General features: G+C 41.7%; 1 protein-coding gene across 1 annotated transcript in view; it reads right to left on the reverse strand.

The window, feature by feature from the left end:
- Positions 1-17294, reverse strand: part of LMF1 (lipase maturation factor 1) — a 339188-nt gene that overhangs the window by 281720 nt on the left and 40174 nt on the right. Inside the window, exon 3 of the mRNA XM_077828568.1 lies at positions 14733-14743. Within this exon, the coding sequence (XP_077684694.1) occupies positions 14733-14743 (11 nt within the window). The remainder of the gene's footprint in view (positions 1-14732; positions 14744-17294) is intronic.

The following is a 17294-nucleotide window of genomic DNA, read 5'->3' on the forward strand; positions in this document are numbered from 1 at the left end:
ACTGCCCATCAATGCCTGGGAAAACTGGACACTATACAGTAAAGAAAGGCCACCCAGTGCCATTTCACTGAACATTAGCATGACATGCTTCCTTTTTACTCGGGAATATTCCTAGCCTACAGCCTCACTGTAATCACAGATGTCGTCAAACGCTCTATCCACAGTCCTGTATAGGAGAATATAACAGTTTCTACAGGTACGTAAGCAAGTGAATGATTTAATGGCCTCCCACTGTACAGAGGCAAATGTATTTGCTTAAAGACTTATAAACTGTGATTCTCACCTTGACACCGGCATGCCTTACAGAGATTATGTTACCACAAAATGTTTTACTGAAATTAATAAATATACCTGGTGTTCTATCATGTCTTTATTCTGTTGAATTTGTTTTTATTTTGTTGTACAACACCTTGAGAGCATTTGGGGTGCTCTATAAAACAACAGATGCATCTACTAAATTAAAATAATCTCCTTTCCAGGCTGCAGTAGGGATCACGCCCACTAAGCAAAGACCTGGCCAAGGATTTAAAGTCCAGATTTTTAAAGGTATTTAGACACCCAATTTCCATTGAAATCAGGAGTTAGGTGCCTAAATGCCTTTAAAAATTCTGTCCCTAAATGTCTTGCACTGCTGCCTTTCACGCCAGACCCTCTGGCCATTATACCTTTGTAAATAAAAGGTTCGACCTTACAATTGTTCTCACTGTTATGTCCAAGAGCCAGTCAGGCAGTAGGCTCTACAGACACATATAGTATTGATATGCTGGAGGAAAGCAATGTAAAAGACTATTCCAAACCCCTTCTTCGAAGAAAGCTTACAGGCTTACTTCAATTCCTCATTTAAAATAAACCCACATCTCTGCTACCAGCCCCATTAAAATAAGCAAAGTGCTGTTTTAAAGGTGGTCTATTCCTTAATGTGTCTCGAAAGAGCTAAAATCCCATTGCTACAATGCTGTTATTTTACGCATGCTGCCTTGTCTACATAGTAATAAACTGTACTTATTAAGTGAGGGTCTTGAAGCACTTTATGAGGCAGGTATTATACCCATTTTACATAAGGGAAAACTGAGCACAGGAGGTTAGATGAGTTAGACCTCGATCACACACCAGGCAAGTTAGACAATAGGGTTTGTTCCTTGCTGTGGGAAGTTATGACAGAGCAAGATTCCCATTAGTCCCCAAGCTCACCTGGCTCCTAACAACTACACAGCCTCCTCTCCTCCCCGGAATAGCCTCATCACGTGTTAAGTTACCACCTTTTTGCTCTGTCTGTACAGTGCTGGCCACGGCTGGAAATGGGACATTGAGGAGTAAGGGGCCAGGGCTCGGAGATGGCACCGAGCATTCTCTCAGGTGCTTGTCTGGCTGGTTATTGCTCACATCCTTTGGGTTACGGTCCCCCACTGAGAGAAGACATACACCATCTTCATTCTCTTTAAAAGATAAAAAAGTGGCATTGCATTCTTTCCTGTTAATTTCCTTTCACAATCTCATGTGTTATCCTGCACCGTCACACCTGTCTGCAGACCTGCACTGACTGGATAGTAGCTACCGGCATTTCCCCTGACATTTGCAGTTTTCATTTGGGGATTATGACAGGAACGGATGATCTTGGCACCAAAAAAGAACTTAAAATAAAGCACCAACTGTTCTGAATCAAGGCATGGGAGCCAAGCTACAAAAGAAAAGATTTCAGCACTGGAAATTGCATAATAGTATTTACTTTGAAATTCTGACATCTCTTTTGACTAACATGAAATATGTACCTTGGCTTCTACCTATTTCCTATATAGTACTGGGAAGAGCTTGGTTTCATAGCTGTGGTTTCACCCAGTTTAAAAAAGGAAAAGAACCCTATGAGACAATCATTTTTTAGAAATGTGTGTGTTAGTCTGGTGAAATAAAGAGAACATGGCGGCTTCTGCTAGGAATTTTTTGGAAGCAATATTTGAGAACACAGCAAGCTCTTTAATGCAAAATCATCATCATAGATAAAGTAGTAATTAGTGCTGGGATTTTAAAAAGGGGTCTTAGAGAATTAGGCCCCTTTGTAAAATCCTTGCTTAGAATGAGGCTTAAACTTGTCGGGTGCAGGAGAAAGCAGACACACTGACGTCAATCACTGTATAAAGACGCCATCAACGACAAATAAGATAAGTATTACAGTTTCCGCATGCAGAATGCCTTAGGGAAATTGAACAGATTTTTAAAGAAACATCCACACTTTAATATCAACATCCCTTTACTTCTCAACAGCTTAGACCACTGAAACCAAAAGACTTTTAAACCAACTCCCCTTTTGCCATTTGCACTTTTTACACGAGATTGCAGGCTTATTTTTTGCACAACGAGGGAAGGCGGCTAAAGAGAACAGTTCAATCACTTTGTACCTAGAGTGTGTCCCCGAGAACAGGACCTTAAAATTCTGCTGTTCAGTCACTGTGTTATTCATGATTTGCAGTGCTTAGCCAGATGATCACGCTGCGGAAGCTTACACCAGCTGAAATGGCCAGGAATACTCAAAGCAGAATCTTCCTTTTGAAATGCAATCTCTATTTGAATATTAATGTAAAGTGCTTCTGCCAGATTTGTAGTATTTTGCATTCCATTTGCTGCAGTTTTATTAACTTCTTTCCACTCGCTGCCTTAACTTGGTACAACTGTGGTGCATTTTTTGTGCATTCAACACTTCTAGCATGAAAGCATCAGAACTGTGCAATAGCAACTTGGATCCTTAACATCTCAAAACCTCCATATTAAATTCAATCCAAGGAAAGCGTAAAAAAACTAATTGAGTTTCAGTAGGCGTTGGCACCTAACCCCCTTTGGCCTCTCTGAAAATTCAAGCCTAAAACATTAACGCCATTACTCGCTATTCTAGAATAGTATCGGGGGACTGTCAATCACAAACAAATTCTAACCACCCCAGGACAGCTGGTCTTTTGAATGTTTATATTTAGAATACCAACAGGAGTGACGGTTGGGCTCCATCATCCTCCAGAAATGATGGCAATAAAGCTTTTATGTGGGGTTCTATCAGGTCAAAAGAAGGGTATGTGAATGGTTAACCAGGCGGGGTTAAATCCAAGGCCCATTGGAACTGACAGTGAAATTAATGGAAGAATAAAAATGCCGGTAGTCCCTTGGATGTCTTTCAGATTTTTTAGTCTTCGAAGGTTATTCTGCGTGTCAAGGTTAATTTAACTTTAAAAATAAAAAAGTCACTCTGCCACGACAGAGCTGAACTTTCCATCCAAGTGTGGCCGGAAGACAGCCCCACCCATCTCTCATCTTCCATCAAAAGCCTGGCAATATCACAATGAATTTAAACAGCCCCTGTGCTGAGAAGCGTCAGTCTACCGAAGCTGGCATGGTCACTGATCTACTCCATTGTTTTCCCTGGATCCTCTCCAGTTCAGCTTTCTCACTCAACTTAGAAAAACATCTATCATCTTCCACTCCTCAGGTGCACAATAGTCTGATGTTTGCTTTTTGGATTGTCACTCTTATGCCTTTAGTAGAATAGATTCTTTTGTTAGAGGGTATCTGGGTACGTGGAATATGCCTGGTTTTTACGTTTGCAAGCTAGGGTATGCCTATTCTTTGGCAGGTATGCATCAGCAAATGCTACAAAACAAAACATGCAGGGGGTCCCAGCAGCACAGAGCAGGCTGGTTTACATCTGCATGGTCGAGAATCTTTGGAGCATTCACCTGTGTATTGTATGTCCAAACAGATGGAAGATTCTCCCCCAAAATACATTGCAACCCCAGCTTTGGAGGCAGATCCACAAAGCTTCAAAACACTTCTTAAAATTCACACTTTGAATATTCCCGCTGCATCAAAGCATCATATTTCCAAATTTAAAAAATCCCATAACACATGCATGCCAATCATCCCTATTTAAGAGGAACAACTGTGGGAGATTATGGAGGCATGGCTGTTCTACATGTATGCATGGCCACTTTGTTAGACAGCACCCATTTACTCTGGAAAACCAGAGATATTTATTGCTTCCCTACAGCTTTAATTCAGCTCCCCTTTGATAATCAGCTGAGCTGTTTCCTGGGTATGCTGAAAAGTAGAGATCTGTGACTTTACAGAGTCACTAAATATAGGCAGCTAACAAAGGGAGAGCAGTTTGAACGGACATGGATCGATAGGTGCGCAGGCATACAGCCTAGGGTCAGAACTGCGCCGTTCGCATGGCATACCTCTAAGAAACGCCTACATGCTGTAGAAAATTGTGCTGATAATTCAGCAGGTGGCGCCTTTGAGTCAGCAGCGAACCAGTCAAATACGGCATTAGGGAGGCGCTGCATTGTTGGAGGTGACGCCTTCTGAAAGACACACCAAACAGAGGTCCTGACCGCTTGACATCAGAAAAACTTCCCACATCACTTTTTGAAAGAGCAGGGGATTTAATCACATTGCCCTAGCCTCTCTCCATTCAGGTAATTACAGACTACCTCCCTAATTCCCTCACAAGTGACTATGCTGTTCATCATTCCCTGTCCTATAACAACTGTGTGTTCTCCAGGTGACTGTTAAATAGCTGTCAAACCTCACCCCAAAGGTGGCTGTATTTCACAGATAAGCAAGAGTGATCCTTGCCTACAGTTTGATTTTTCAAAAAGCTTGGGGATCCTTTGGCATAGAAAGAACAGGAGGACTGGCCTGTCTCCCAAGAGCTGTGAGAGTGATGGGTCGTCGTTCAGGATAGGTTGTACATCCTTGATGATGCGTTGGAGCGGTTTTAGTTGGGGGCTGAAGGTGATGGCTAGTGGCGTTCTGTTATTTTCTTTGTTAGGGGACGAGAGCTGAGGAAGCGTTGTTCTAAGTCAGCCATAAAAACGTTGGCATTCTGTGGGGCCATGTGGGTACCCACAGCAGTGCCGCTGACTTGAAGGTATAATTTGTCCCCAAATATGAAATAGTTGTGGGTGAGGACAAAGTCACAAAGTTCAGCCACCAGGTTTGCCGTGACATTATCGGGGATACTGTTCCTGATGGCTTGTAGTCCATCTTTGTGTGGAATGTTGGTGTAGAGGGCTTCTACATCCATAATGGCCAGGATGGTGTTTTCTGGAAGATCACCAGTGGATTGTAGTTTCCTCAGGAAGTCTGTGGTGTCTCGAAGGTAGCTGAGAGTGCTGGTAGCACAGGGCCTGAGGAAGGAGTCTACATAGCCAGACAATCCTGCTGTCAGGGTGCCAATGCCTGGCTATGTAGGAACGTTCTTGTCAACTGCCAGAAATACCTCACCCCCCCCACCCCACTGTCATTACAGTGTGTATGGTAACACGCATTGTTTTATGTTCTCTGTGTATATAAATCTCCCCACTGTATTTTCCACTGAATGCATCCGATGAAGTGAGCTGTAGCTCACGAAAGCTTAAGTTCAAATAAATTTGTTAGTCTCTAAGGTGCCACAAGTCCTCCTTTTCTTTTTGTGGATACAGACTAACACGGCTGCTACTCTGAAATTTGGCATAGAAGGTTCTCTACACAGATAAGTTGAAATGCGTCCAACTGGGATGTTTGCATGTAAATGGAACTTCCTCAAAGTTTGTGTGCATTCAGATCAAGAGCTTTGGTCCAGGCATATCTCCACGTTAAAGTATCACTTTTATTATATTATTAACATTTTTAAACTGAAAAGGGACTGTGGTGGCATCACATCTCAATCCTTTGCTCCTTTAACAGGAAGCCAAAACTGTGCAGCTGCACTAAGCCACAGAATGATCAGAAGATTAAAAATATGGACCCCAGTTAAGCTCACAATCCTGAGTAATGGATTACCAAATAAGAAATGCAAGTGCTCACTTTACAATGCACACAAGAGAACCAACTGCCAGCACCAAACTGTTAATGTATGTGTGATAAGAGCTGAAGTCTCATATGTTTATTTCAACTTAGGTTAACTGAGTTTGGTCTGCATAGTCAAACTCTGTCTAAAAGGGATAGACAGATTCAGAAAAGAATCCATACCAATTAGAAAGATGCCAATGTCCTCTAGCCCCATTAAAAGGATACAGATCTAAGCAGAAGTGAATGCCATTGCAATGAATAAATCCTCCTTAAAGAGAAAGGAAGGCATCAAACTCCTGAGAAAGAGGAGAAAACAATTTTAGGAGAAAATGTACTGTACAGGGAGATACAAGTTTGATGCTTTGAACAGGGTAAACATGCTACTTGTGCATCTACTCACAAAACAGACACCATGACTACAATGGCCAACTATCATACTTGATGCCGCAGAATAGGGCTTTCTAGCTAGAACTGTTTGAGAATATTAAAGTGGCACATGCCTGTAATTCCAATACTGATCTAACAATGATCTCTTCCTTTTCCTGCTGTTGGGAAAGGTTACAGTTTGCTACACACACATCCCTGGTGCATTATTGTGATCCATCACTGAACGAACTGGTGATCAAAATAGTCCATTGCTCCTTCACCAGATATGAATGCCAAGCTAAATTCCAGAAGCTTCAAGGCCTCTTGGGAAGTCTTTTCTTTGGTGCTGCCACTGCAGAACTCGCAAAGGGGAGGGGTAGTTAGTTTGGTTTGGGGTTTTTTGCATGTACTTTTCAACCATACAAAGCAGTTACCATAGCGAAGATATCACCAAGATATATTTTGCATTTCTATGGCACCTTTATATTACAGGGTCTCAAAATGGTGGATTAACTCAAGCTCAGAGCCCCCCCTGAAGCAGGTGAGATATAGAGGAAGATCTGATCAAGCACAACCAGAATCCAGCCATCTTTGGAGTAGGAGGTAGTCGTTTAACAGAGCACAACAGACTCCTTCATTCTAAACACTGATGATAATTTGTACGAAATTTGGGAAAGTCATTTAACTTCTCTGCCTCACTTTAATCACTCTAACATGGGAGTAAAAATACTTCACCAGGGAGTTGCAAGGCTCAATCAACTTGATAATTGTACAGCATTTTGAAGATTACCATGCTACCACATAACCTTTATTATCACCACAGTTAAGGACTCTAGTCTAGAATCCTTTCCTGCACTATTATAAGACTGACTTTTCTTAGTGCTTGTAACAGGAAGGAGACGTCTTATGATATCCAAACTTCCTCAGACCATAAGCTCCTTGGGACAGGAAATATGTTTTTCTACAGGTGTAGGCAACCCTCAGCACATTGTGGGTGCTACCATAACACAAATGCTACCTAATTTCCAGTTAACCATCTGCTCAGCTCACAGAGATTTCCAGGGAGACGTAAGGAACTGGGTCTGAGGACTGAAGGATCATTCATACACTCAAAATGAAACCCAGGTAACGAACAGCTACCCAAACAGTGGAAGAAGCAGAGCTCCACACCCAGTAACTACAGCGTTGTGATGTAATCTATAGAAGTCTGTGTGTGAAAATCATTTGGTTATTCTATAAAGCCCGGACATAGTAAGGCACAAAGTCTTAGAGAAATTCATAGCTTAGTAAAAAAAAAAAAAAAAATTCTGGTAGATCAGCTGACTGGCTCCACATTCCTATATCAAGAGACAATAAAATAGCATCTTCAGGCCAAATACTGGTTACATAGATTGACATCCAGTTGACTTGGCAAACTGCTGAAGAAAATTACTTGCAAGAAAAAGATCTGTTTCAAAAAGTTATGCACTCATTCCAGCATCACCATTTGTATCAGCCCTTGATAAGATGTATTTTATCCCTTATATTCATTTGCATAATTGCTGCAATCAAAGACACTACTTTACAGTAATAACTTTAATGGCAGATTTTTCCAGAGTATTCTTCTGAAGAGATACCCAGCAAGTCTGGCACACCCATTTGTTAGCAAGAACAAAGAAGCCTACGCTACATCTCATAGGAAATTTCTGGTGTCAAAAGGGACAGTGGCTTTTTTTGTTTTTGTTAGTTTAACTCTATGGAGGACTACACTGTCAATGCTGAATACAACATTCCAGGCCATAAATCCTACCCATTTAAGTGACAATCTAATGACAGATTGTCAACCACCTAGTTTTCAAAATGATTGCTGGTGTTTTCTACATGCTGGCTTTCAGCGAGGGAGCTGGAGTCTCTCCAGTTTAATACAGGTACACGGCCTTATAAACCAGAGTACTCGTGCATCTTCAAGTTTTCTTCTCCATTTACTGGCCAACAACGAAGGTTAAAAAGGTGCACGAGAACATCCAACATACATGGCAACGATCCACAGGGCACTGGAATGTTCTCATTAGCGACTGAAGAGTTACTTCATCAGCATATGGAGTTGTAAAGAGACGCCAAAAAATTAAAACAGATTCTGAATACGTCAAGGTGACAAATTTATGATTAAACATTTATATTGCAGTCGTACCTAGAGGCCTCAGCCAGGCTAGGGGCTGCACAAACACATAAGAAAGGACAGTCCTCCCTCAAAGAGCCTAAAAGACAAAATGTAACAGGTGGATGATACACACAGGCTGGGGTGGAGTGGGAGAGATGGGGAAACAGAATACACACAAAAGTGACAGTTAATTACCCTCAATGTGGGACAGACAGTGGAGGGAGATCAGCCTCTTCCAGGCTCAGGGCCTAACAGAGCAACTTTCTTAAACCCTAAAGCAAGACAGAAGTTCTCTCCTGCTTTCTTTAGCTACCTGACTCTGTAACATTGATAGTGGGGACTTCTATAGCATCTTTCATCTTTGGGGTATTTAAGCACTTGACAATTTTGCAGATGAGGCACAGAGACTAAGAGCCTTGTGATAGATCAAACAGCAAGTCAGTGGCAGGCCTTTTCACCAGACCATACGCAAACACACACACACAGAGCCCTGTTGTAAAATTGCCCCCATCTTGTCAAAGCCATTGCTACATCAGCACCATGCTCCTTGTTGAAATCTCTGAGGAGAGGGCCCTATGCAGAAACAAATGAAGCTCAGAACCCACAGCTTGAACATTACTGCCCTCATCCATCTGGCCTCCAAATGACCAACTTGCACAAAAGCTCATCTCTGGCTGGGATCAGTGGAGAATTCTGGGAGCTAGTTCAACACATTTGAGGCTCCCAGATAAGTCAGACCTGGATAAAGGGAAGTTGCCCCTTATTGAGAGCATAATTAAATTAAAACAAAATGCTTTCGTGAACATGGGGGGAAGGAGGTAGGTTGGGGGGTGAATCAGACAAGCCATAAATTAAACCAGAGGATATGAATACCATGCAAGCTGCAGTGTGAGGGTTAACGTGGGTCTGGAAACAGTTTAGAGAAAACCTGGTGTGGCTAGGGGCCAGCTTGAATTTAGTTGCTTTGGGCTAATCGTTTCCTTCAGGCAGGCTACTCTAGTGCACTAATAGGTTTTAATAAAAACTTCCAATTGGGCCAGTAAACCCCTCATTAAGCTGTTTTTAAAGCATGAATTTAAGAGCGGCGAGGGTAAGAGGTCATGAGGAGTATTTAATTCACAACGGCTGGCAAGAGGTGCTGTTGTGATTGAAAACACCAGAGTTCAAGTGTCCAGGGCCACATAAACATCCGACTCTGTCACTAGACCTGGTTAAGTGACAGTTTGAAAAATAGATTTAATAAGGCAGAGGGAAAAGTTTCCCACTCTTACACGAGAAATAGGAACCCCAGATCACAATGTTAGCCAGGAAAAGGAATTATCAGCATCCAACACCCCCCCCCACCCCCAAAACTGGAATTCTATCACCATATGGGTGTCCAAATGGGTATTCCCAGAGGTTTGCTAAAATTCTTAACGGAATGAAACTAGACTCTGCATATCTGTAAAAACAGAAAGCAAATTCCACAGAAATAATTTTAAAAAATTATCTTGTCCTGTTCATTCTACTACTTCTATCTCCTCCCCACCATAATGCATTACCACAGCATGCCTCAGATTAGCTCTGGGTCACCGTAAGCTACTGATGTAATAAGTGCTACTGTACGCTACTATAATTCTTATGTTCTCTTACCCCGTAGACTGAACGCTTTGGTGCACCGTCTCACTCTGCCACTTTTGGTTTGAACACAGCATCCAAAATATATTCTTTTAATCAGAGTTGCACCCAAACCAGAACAATCGCCTAGCTTTGGGCAAGCTGGGATCCAGATGCAAATATCCCAGCCCAGGCCCACCTCCACTTTTAATGAAAATGGCTTACCATCTGTACTGCATTTCAGTTTAGGCTTTGGAATAATGCTGATCTGGCTTCTCCTTAACCCCTGAAACTTAATCACATTTTTCTTCCCTGCCCACAACAATACTATCTGATATTGGAGGACAAATAAGAAAACTCCGCTCTTTTATGCGGATAGGTCTCTTTGGCACAGAATGCTCCTACCCCTTCTACAGAAACACTCCCAAAGGAAATGTGCCTCAATCCAGTACAGTAAAATCCAAAACTCTAACCATGCACTTTAACGTTTCATTTTATGTCAATGCAAATCTAAAATTCAAGATCCCTAAAGACCTTTTAAAAGAAAATCCTCCTCTCAGAACAATTTGCATTGAAGTTAAGTACAAGTGAGGATTTTACAAGTAATGGAGAATTATGGCTCTAAACTTTTTATTCCTCCTCCTTTAATCAAACACTTCATCTGAAACTATGAAATAAGAAGTCTAATGAGAAACAACATAACATTTGGAGGAGGCACAGGTATAGAGTTATTAATTTGAAATTCTGTGTTTACAAGTAAAGTGAGAAGAAATATAAACTAAAGAGTAAATACAATGAAGTTCTAATTGTCTTCTTTCCCCACCAGAATCTACAGATGTTCTCTGCAAGACTGGAAATTCGTACTCTAATAATACACATTCAACTTCACCTATAGAAGTCACTTGCAGGGACCGTGGAAAGTAGACTCTGAACTCTCCCCAAGGAACCATTTATTTTGGCTTTAAATATGAACCCTTTCTGCATCAAGAATCAAATTAGATAAATTGTTTCCCCGCTCCCTCGATTTAAGGGTCATGTTGATAACTGCGCACAGTTCTCTGGAAGACAAATAGATGCTTTTTTGCCTTCGACAGCTCCAAGTGTTCCTTGTAGAAAGGCAAAAACACTACTCCAAAAGGTGTCTTATTACAATGGCATCTTCCTGCAACACATCTGGATCTGTACTCTATAAGGAGACCACAGATGCCCAATACAAATCCATAGGATTCGTCCAACCTTTCTGCAACAGTGCTGGTCTTTCCCCACTCCACTGACATCTCATTCTACCAGCTTTTCCTCAGCAATACGTGACATTATGCCATCAAAGGCTATCAAATTATTGTTTGAATTTCTGGGGTACTAATTTATATGCCAGTATGGCAAGACAAATGAAAGAAAGCCTACACAGAGCCTATGTTTCAGTGCAGCATCTCTTTCTATAGTTCATTATAGAGCAGAGATAAGGTGAAAACACCATGGCGGGGGGGGGGGAGGGAATCACTGTGTTAACCCACTGAAATCAGGCTCCAAATGGGAAAAAAAATGTATGGGATTATTTTAGGAGACTCGTAATGGGATTTGAAGCCATTAGAATCAAAGAAATGTAGGACTGGAAGGGACCTTGATAGGTCATCTAGTCCAGTCCCCCGCACTGAGGCAGGACCAAGTGTTATCAACACCATCCCTGACAGGTATTTGTCTAAGCTGTTCCTAAAAACCGCCAATAATGGAGATTCCACTACCTCTCTAAGTAATTTGTTCCAGTGCTTAACTACCCTGACAGTGAGAGCAAGTTATTCCTAATGTCTAACCTAAATCTCCCTTGTTGCAATTTACGCCTATTCCTTCTTGTTCTGTCCTCAATCGTTAAGGAGAACAATTTACCACCCTTCACATTAGGGCAACCTTTTATATACTTGAAGAATGTTATGTCTCCACTCAATCTTCTTTTCTCCAGACTAAACAAACCCGATTTTTTCAATCTTTCCTCATAGGTCATGTTTTCTAGACTTTTCATCCTTTTTGCTGCTCTCCTCTGGACTTTCTCCAGTTTGCCCAAAAACCCTTCCACCTGAACAGGGACCCCTTCAGATAAACTGTTTTTATTCAGAATGGATCCACAATGACAGAAAATTATACCTGCCCCAGAGCTGGTCAGTGGTCTATGAAATTAACTTGGTGGTTTCTGGCTCATTCCAAACCATCAGGAGAAGTGCCCTTATGAAAACACCACTCCTACCACCACCATTTAGACCTGTAACTGGCTGGTGAGAATCTTCCCTTGAGCTGGTAGGGGGTAACGAAACCCTGCATAAAGCTGGTGAGTCTGTTCCGCTGACTGTAGCAGATGCAGATCCCCCTAGGATATTACAGAGGCACAAGTGGCTCTCTGAGGCACTGGAACCAGAGATGTCATGAAGCGGAACCCCAAGGACAGCCAAGCTCCAGGAGGAAGCGCAAAGTGGGATTTCACTTGCAGAGCTGCCACAAAAGCCCAGGCCTCAAGGACTTGAGCATCTGGACGCTAACTGAGCGTGTGCGCGCCACTGAGAACAGGATAGTGACTCCATCCGTTCCCAAGAGCCTTCTTATTAGTCTCAGCTGAGAATCAACAGAGGATTAAAACTATCCAGAAAGCGGTTCCATCAGGTTACAGTTGAGGCACATTAGCCAGATGGTGCTGGAGAATCTTGCACGGTCAGTGCTGTACCTGTCTGGTGGATAAACAAAGGACTTCCTTCTTTGTCACGATCAGTCTGACCCCTTTCACCACCACCAACTCGATAAAACATGACATTTTAAAACTGAAGTCATCATTTCTGAATAAGAATAATAAAAAAAGGCAGAAGGATTACTACAACCCCACTAATGTCAAAACAGGTCTAATTTCCCAGGCTGCAGCAGCGATGGGATGTGCATTGCAACGTACTCCTTTCACCTTTTAAAGAGAAATAGCAAAATGCAAGCCTGTGCCCTGTGAAACCTGCAGCATGTCTGTTTCACAGTTCATTGCCTGAAGTGAGGAGTGTTTTTAATAACTGTTACCTGACAGCCGTAAAGAGAGCAAAGAGCAAAACCTGTGGCAATACCAGTTGATCCCATTTGGCCTAACAGCTTGTTGTTATTTCCAACTATTGCCAGACTCTGGAGTTCTTTAAAATTCATAGGGACAGCCTGCAGTTTTCAAGGAGGCTACCAAAATCCATCCTAAGATGTCTCAAAAAAAGCACACTTCCTGCAGGGGAACAGCAACCGTCAGCATTTCCAAAGATCACTCCGGAAATTTTTCAGATAATTCTTTGAAGTAGATGCTACCAAAGTGTGGAACAGCTTTCAAAGCTCAGCAATATTTAATGTATTTCTACAGCAAAAGAAATGGATCACAATGTTGTTGTTTCAGCTATATTATAACAAAAATATTGTGGTTTTCCTGTACTCTCACAAAAGTAGTTTAAGATTTACATCTCATTCATCTTATTCAGAAATAGCATTTTATTCAAAAATGAAAAGAGAGATCCCACTGCGTACAAAGGACCTGATTAATCAGAGCAGGGTGTTTGTCCTTTCAGGAGATAATGCAGACACAGTCAACGTTTTTGGAAGAGCTGAGTTTCCTCTACGACCAATAAGGAAACTGGGAAAAATATTATTTAAGATGGACAATACAAGCTAAAACTATGCTGGCTGTCCTTAATAACTTTATGGAAGTAATCAGCTGTTTAAAAAATCCTAAATAATAAAACTAGATTTGGTCATAAAAATCCAACCCAGACCTGGAAAGCTTACCTAAAAGCAAGCACGTAAACCTCTCCAGCAAGTAGATAATAGAGGTGGAAAATAATATTTCTTCCCAGTTCTCCAGCTCTTCATAACACAAAGCATCATGCCTGATGATCCCTGCATATACCCTGTAGGCTGTTTCTAGTTCTATCTAGTTCCACCCTGCATTCCCTCTTCAAATCAAATCAAATAATTAACAAGTAAAGGAGGACTCAATCCATTCAAAGGTAAACAAAAGTTCTCTTCCTGTCAATTTTGAGGGGTAGTCGATAATACATATATAAGAAGAATGGCCTTTACACTTAATTATATAGATTTCATAAATTCTAGCTGTATGGTTTCTGTATTAAAGAGGATTTTATTGATCAGTGCCAGCCCTGGAACAAGACTCCTCTATTTATCTACAGAACCGGTACAGTACAGTGACAGGGCAGTTCAGGATACTTAGTACTTATACAGAAACATGTCTGTTCTAAGCGCTGTATGGACATTCATTCCCCTGACCCCCCGTGAAGTATTATCTGCATTTCACCCCAGCAGGAAAACTGAGACAGAGGTGAAATTGCTTCCCTGAATTCATACAAGCCACTGGCAAAGCTGGGTCTCCAGATTCCCAACCCCACATTCATTACTCCAGCCCACGCTCTTACTCTCGGTCTCAAACCTAGTTTAATCTTTGGCATTGTCGCAGTCAAAAAATGAGCTCACACCAACTGTGGTCATGTGACATGTCCAGGAGAAATTGCAGTTAGACCAACCCACATGCTTTCTTTACCTAATACAGGATCTCTCATTAAGTCAATTTCAACATAGACATTAGAGCAGTTTCCCCTTGCTTAAGGTATGTATAGAATATACGGAAGATTTCTTTAAGTCTGATAGGGGACTGAACAGTGCAGAAATTATTATAACTATAATATTCCTTTGTGTGTGAGAGACAGAGAAAGAGAAAGAGAATAATTTAAAAGCTACCTACCCACAAAATGCACTCATAAAGAATTACTGCAGATATTTTTTCTGATTTACATTCACTTACCAAAGGAATACCTGCAAAATAAAATGGAAAAAAAAATTAAAATCTGGGCTAATCATTCTTATTGACCTTTGTCTCAAATTACTTTTATTTCACATGGATTCGGATTTCAAAATGTCTATGGCAACGTGTCTGTACTAATGTAAACATTAAATACATAATGTAACAAATGCACGAACGGTGAATTTCTACTCACAGTGGCTAGAGATATGCAAGGTATAAATATTGAATGCTAGCCCAATCAGCTATTTTATTATTTATTTAGATTTAAAATAACTAAGATGCCTGTCCAAGGCTCTACGCACCCTAAAATGATCATCCAAATATATACAATTAAATTAAACCTCAGCAGCTCTGAAATCAGGTCTATTAAAATTTGGCTAGCCAACCACCTCCCCTCCATCATCTAGGAAATACACCCTCAGCCTTCTCCGGAGACCCGCTCAAACAGGTGTCCTTTTGCAGCATGCCTGGAAAGTCCCCGAATTTGGTCTATTTCAGATCGGGCGGGGGAGGAGGACAAGTTCTAGAGTCTCAGAGCCCTCCCAGAGGACGCACTGCCAGCTCTGTTTTATAACAAGGGGAACGAAGCTTGAGCGTCCATACTGACCATGACACAAGAGTGCAGGAGGACAGGCAGTTCCAGGCCACTTAGGGCTCCTGATTTTGTATTTTAAAAGAGAAGGTACACGAACTGGTGGAATAACCATAGCACAGAAAGCGAGGGACGTGCGAATTCTAGTCCCAAACTCCCGGGCCAATTCCCTCTATGACCTTCACTCCATGCCTCAATTTCACCGTATGTAAAATAGCAAGAAAAATTTATTAGTTAACCCAACAGACAAGACAGACACACATTTAAAGTGCTGGTCAGATAAATATTTTTATTCACTGGAAAAATATAGCGTCTTGCTCAAGAGTGGGGGAACATTTACATCCTGTCAAATCTAACTTATCAAGGTTGTCAGTTCTCCAGAATGAACCAAGATGATATTTATTATTATTCTGTCTGGGTTTAACGGAGGAACGAGCCACGGACAGGAATGAATGGTGATACTGTACTGCTCCCTGTGTCTTCAAAGATGCTCCGGGGATGAAAGAAGATACTTATCTTATTGTAGCGCCTATCAGATCCCATTGTGCAAGGTGTACAAACCCATAGTTAGAGACGGTCCCTGCCCAAAGAGTTTACACACCCAATAGATGAGAGAGACAGAAGCACGGACAGATCAGGGGACTCACCCAAGGTCACAGTCACGCCAGGAATACAACCAAGGTCTCCTGACTCCTTGTCCAGTGTCCTAGTCACTAGACCAGATTGCCTCTAAAAATACATAAGAATAAATGAATTCTCCTGCAAATCCTACTGACGTAACCAGGAGTTGAAGGTGCTCATTCTTCAGAATCAGCTACCAATACACATTTTTACGCCAACTTTCCAAGCTGCCTAGAGAATTTGCATGTTCTCATCTCACTAGTTATAACCCAAGTCCCTGCCATTTGATAACACCACAAAATAAGGGTCCAATACCACTGAACACCCCAAACTCCAGTTGATGTCAAGTGGGAGTTTTAGGTGCTGAAGGAGTGAAGTCTGTTTTTTAAGAGGATAAGACCATATAGGTCTAGTGCAATGGCTTTCAACCTCAAGAAACAGGCTCTACCTTCTACAGTAGAACCTTACGAACGCACACAAAAAACTACTGGTCTTCCTGCCTTTCAGAAAACATGCTACAGGGAGGTCTTATATAGTATGCCCAAAGGGAGGCAGCGTGGGCCAGTGGATAGGGCACTGAACTCTGCCATCTACTTCCCATGCGACATCATAGAATATCAGGGTTGGAAGAGACCTCAGTTGGAAGAGACCTAGTCAGCTAGTCCAATCCCCTGCTCAAAGCAGGGCCAACCCCAACTAAATCATCCCAGCCAGGGCTTTGTCAAGCCGGGCCTTAAAAACCTCTAATGATGGAGATTCCACCACCTCCCTAGGTAACCCATTCCAGTGCATCCCCACCCTCCTAGTGAAATAGTGTTTCCGAATATCCAACCTAGACCTCCCTCACTGCAACTTGAGACCATTGCTTCACGCAAGTCACTGTCACACATTTACCTTACTTGATAAGTTTATCTGGAAAAGGAAATATTATATATTACTGACATTTCTGTATTATTATTATTACAGAATGTGCTAGGTTATATTTACTAGCACTTTACAAAGCATGGTAAAATAGAAAACCAAAGTACAATTGATAAAATACACCTGCAAGGCTGCATTAGCTTTTTTTAAGGGCCTCTCCTCACTTTGTGCCTAACTTGCAAAATTCCGCAATCCACAGCGAGCAGCAGCCTAGTCTGAAGTGCAGATTAGTGAGGTTGTACTGTGTGGTTACTCTTTGATATTGTTTCCAAAACATCCTAAGCACTTTTCACACAAAGATGCAGCCAAGCTCCATTGACAGTATTAAAAACTTTACTATGCAACCATTGTTAGAGCCGAAAGCAGGGGTAGGCAACCTATGGCATGCGTGCCAAAGGGGCACACGAGTTGATTTTCAGTGGCATTCA

The sequence above is a fragment of the Eretmochelys imbricata genome, chromosome 10 (assembly GCF_965152235.1).
Source record: "Eretmochelys imbricata isolate rEreImb1 chromosome 10, rEreImb1.hap1, whole genome shotgun sequence".
NCBI classification, from domain to species: Eukaryota; Metazoa; Chordata; order Testudines; family Cheloniidae; genus Eretmochelys; species Eretmochelys imbricata.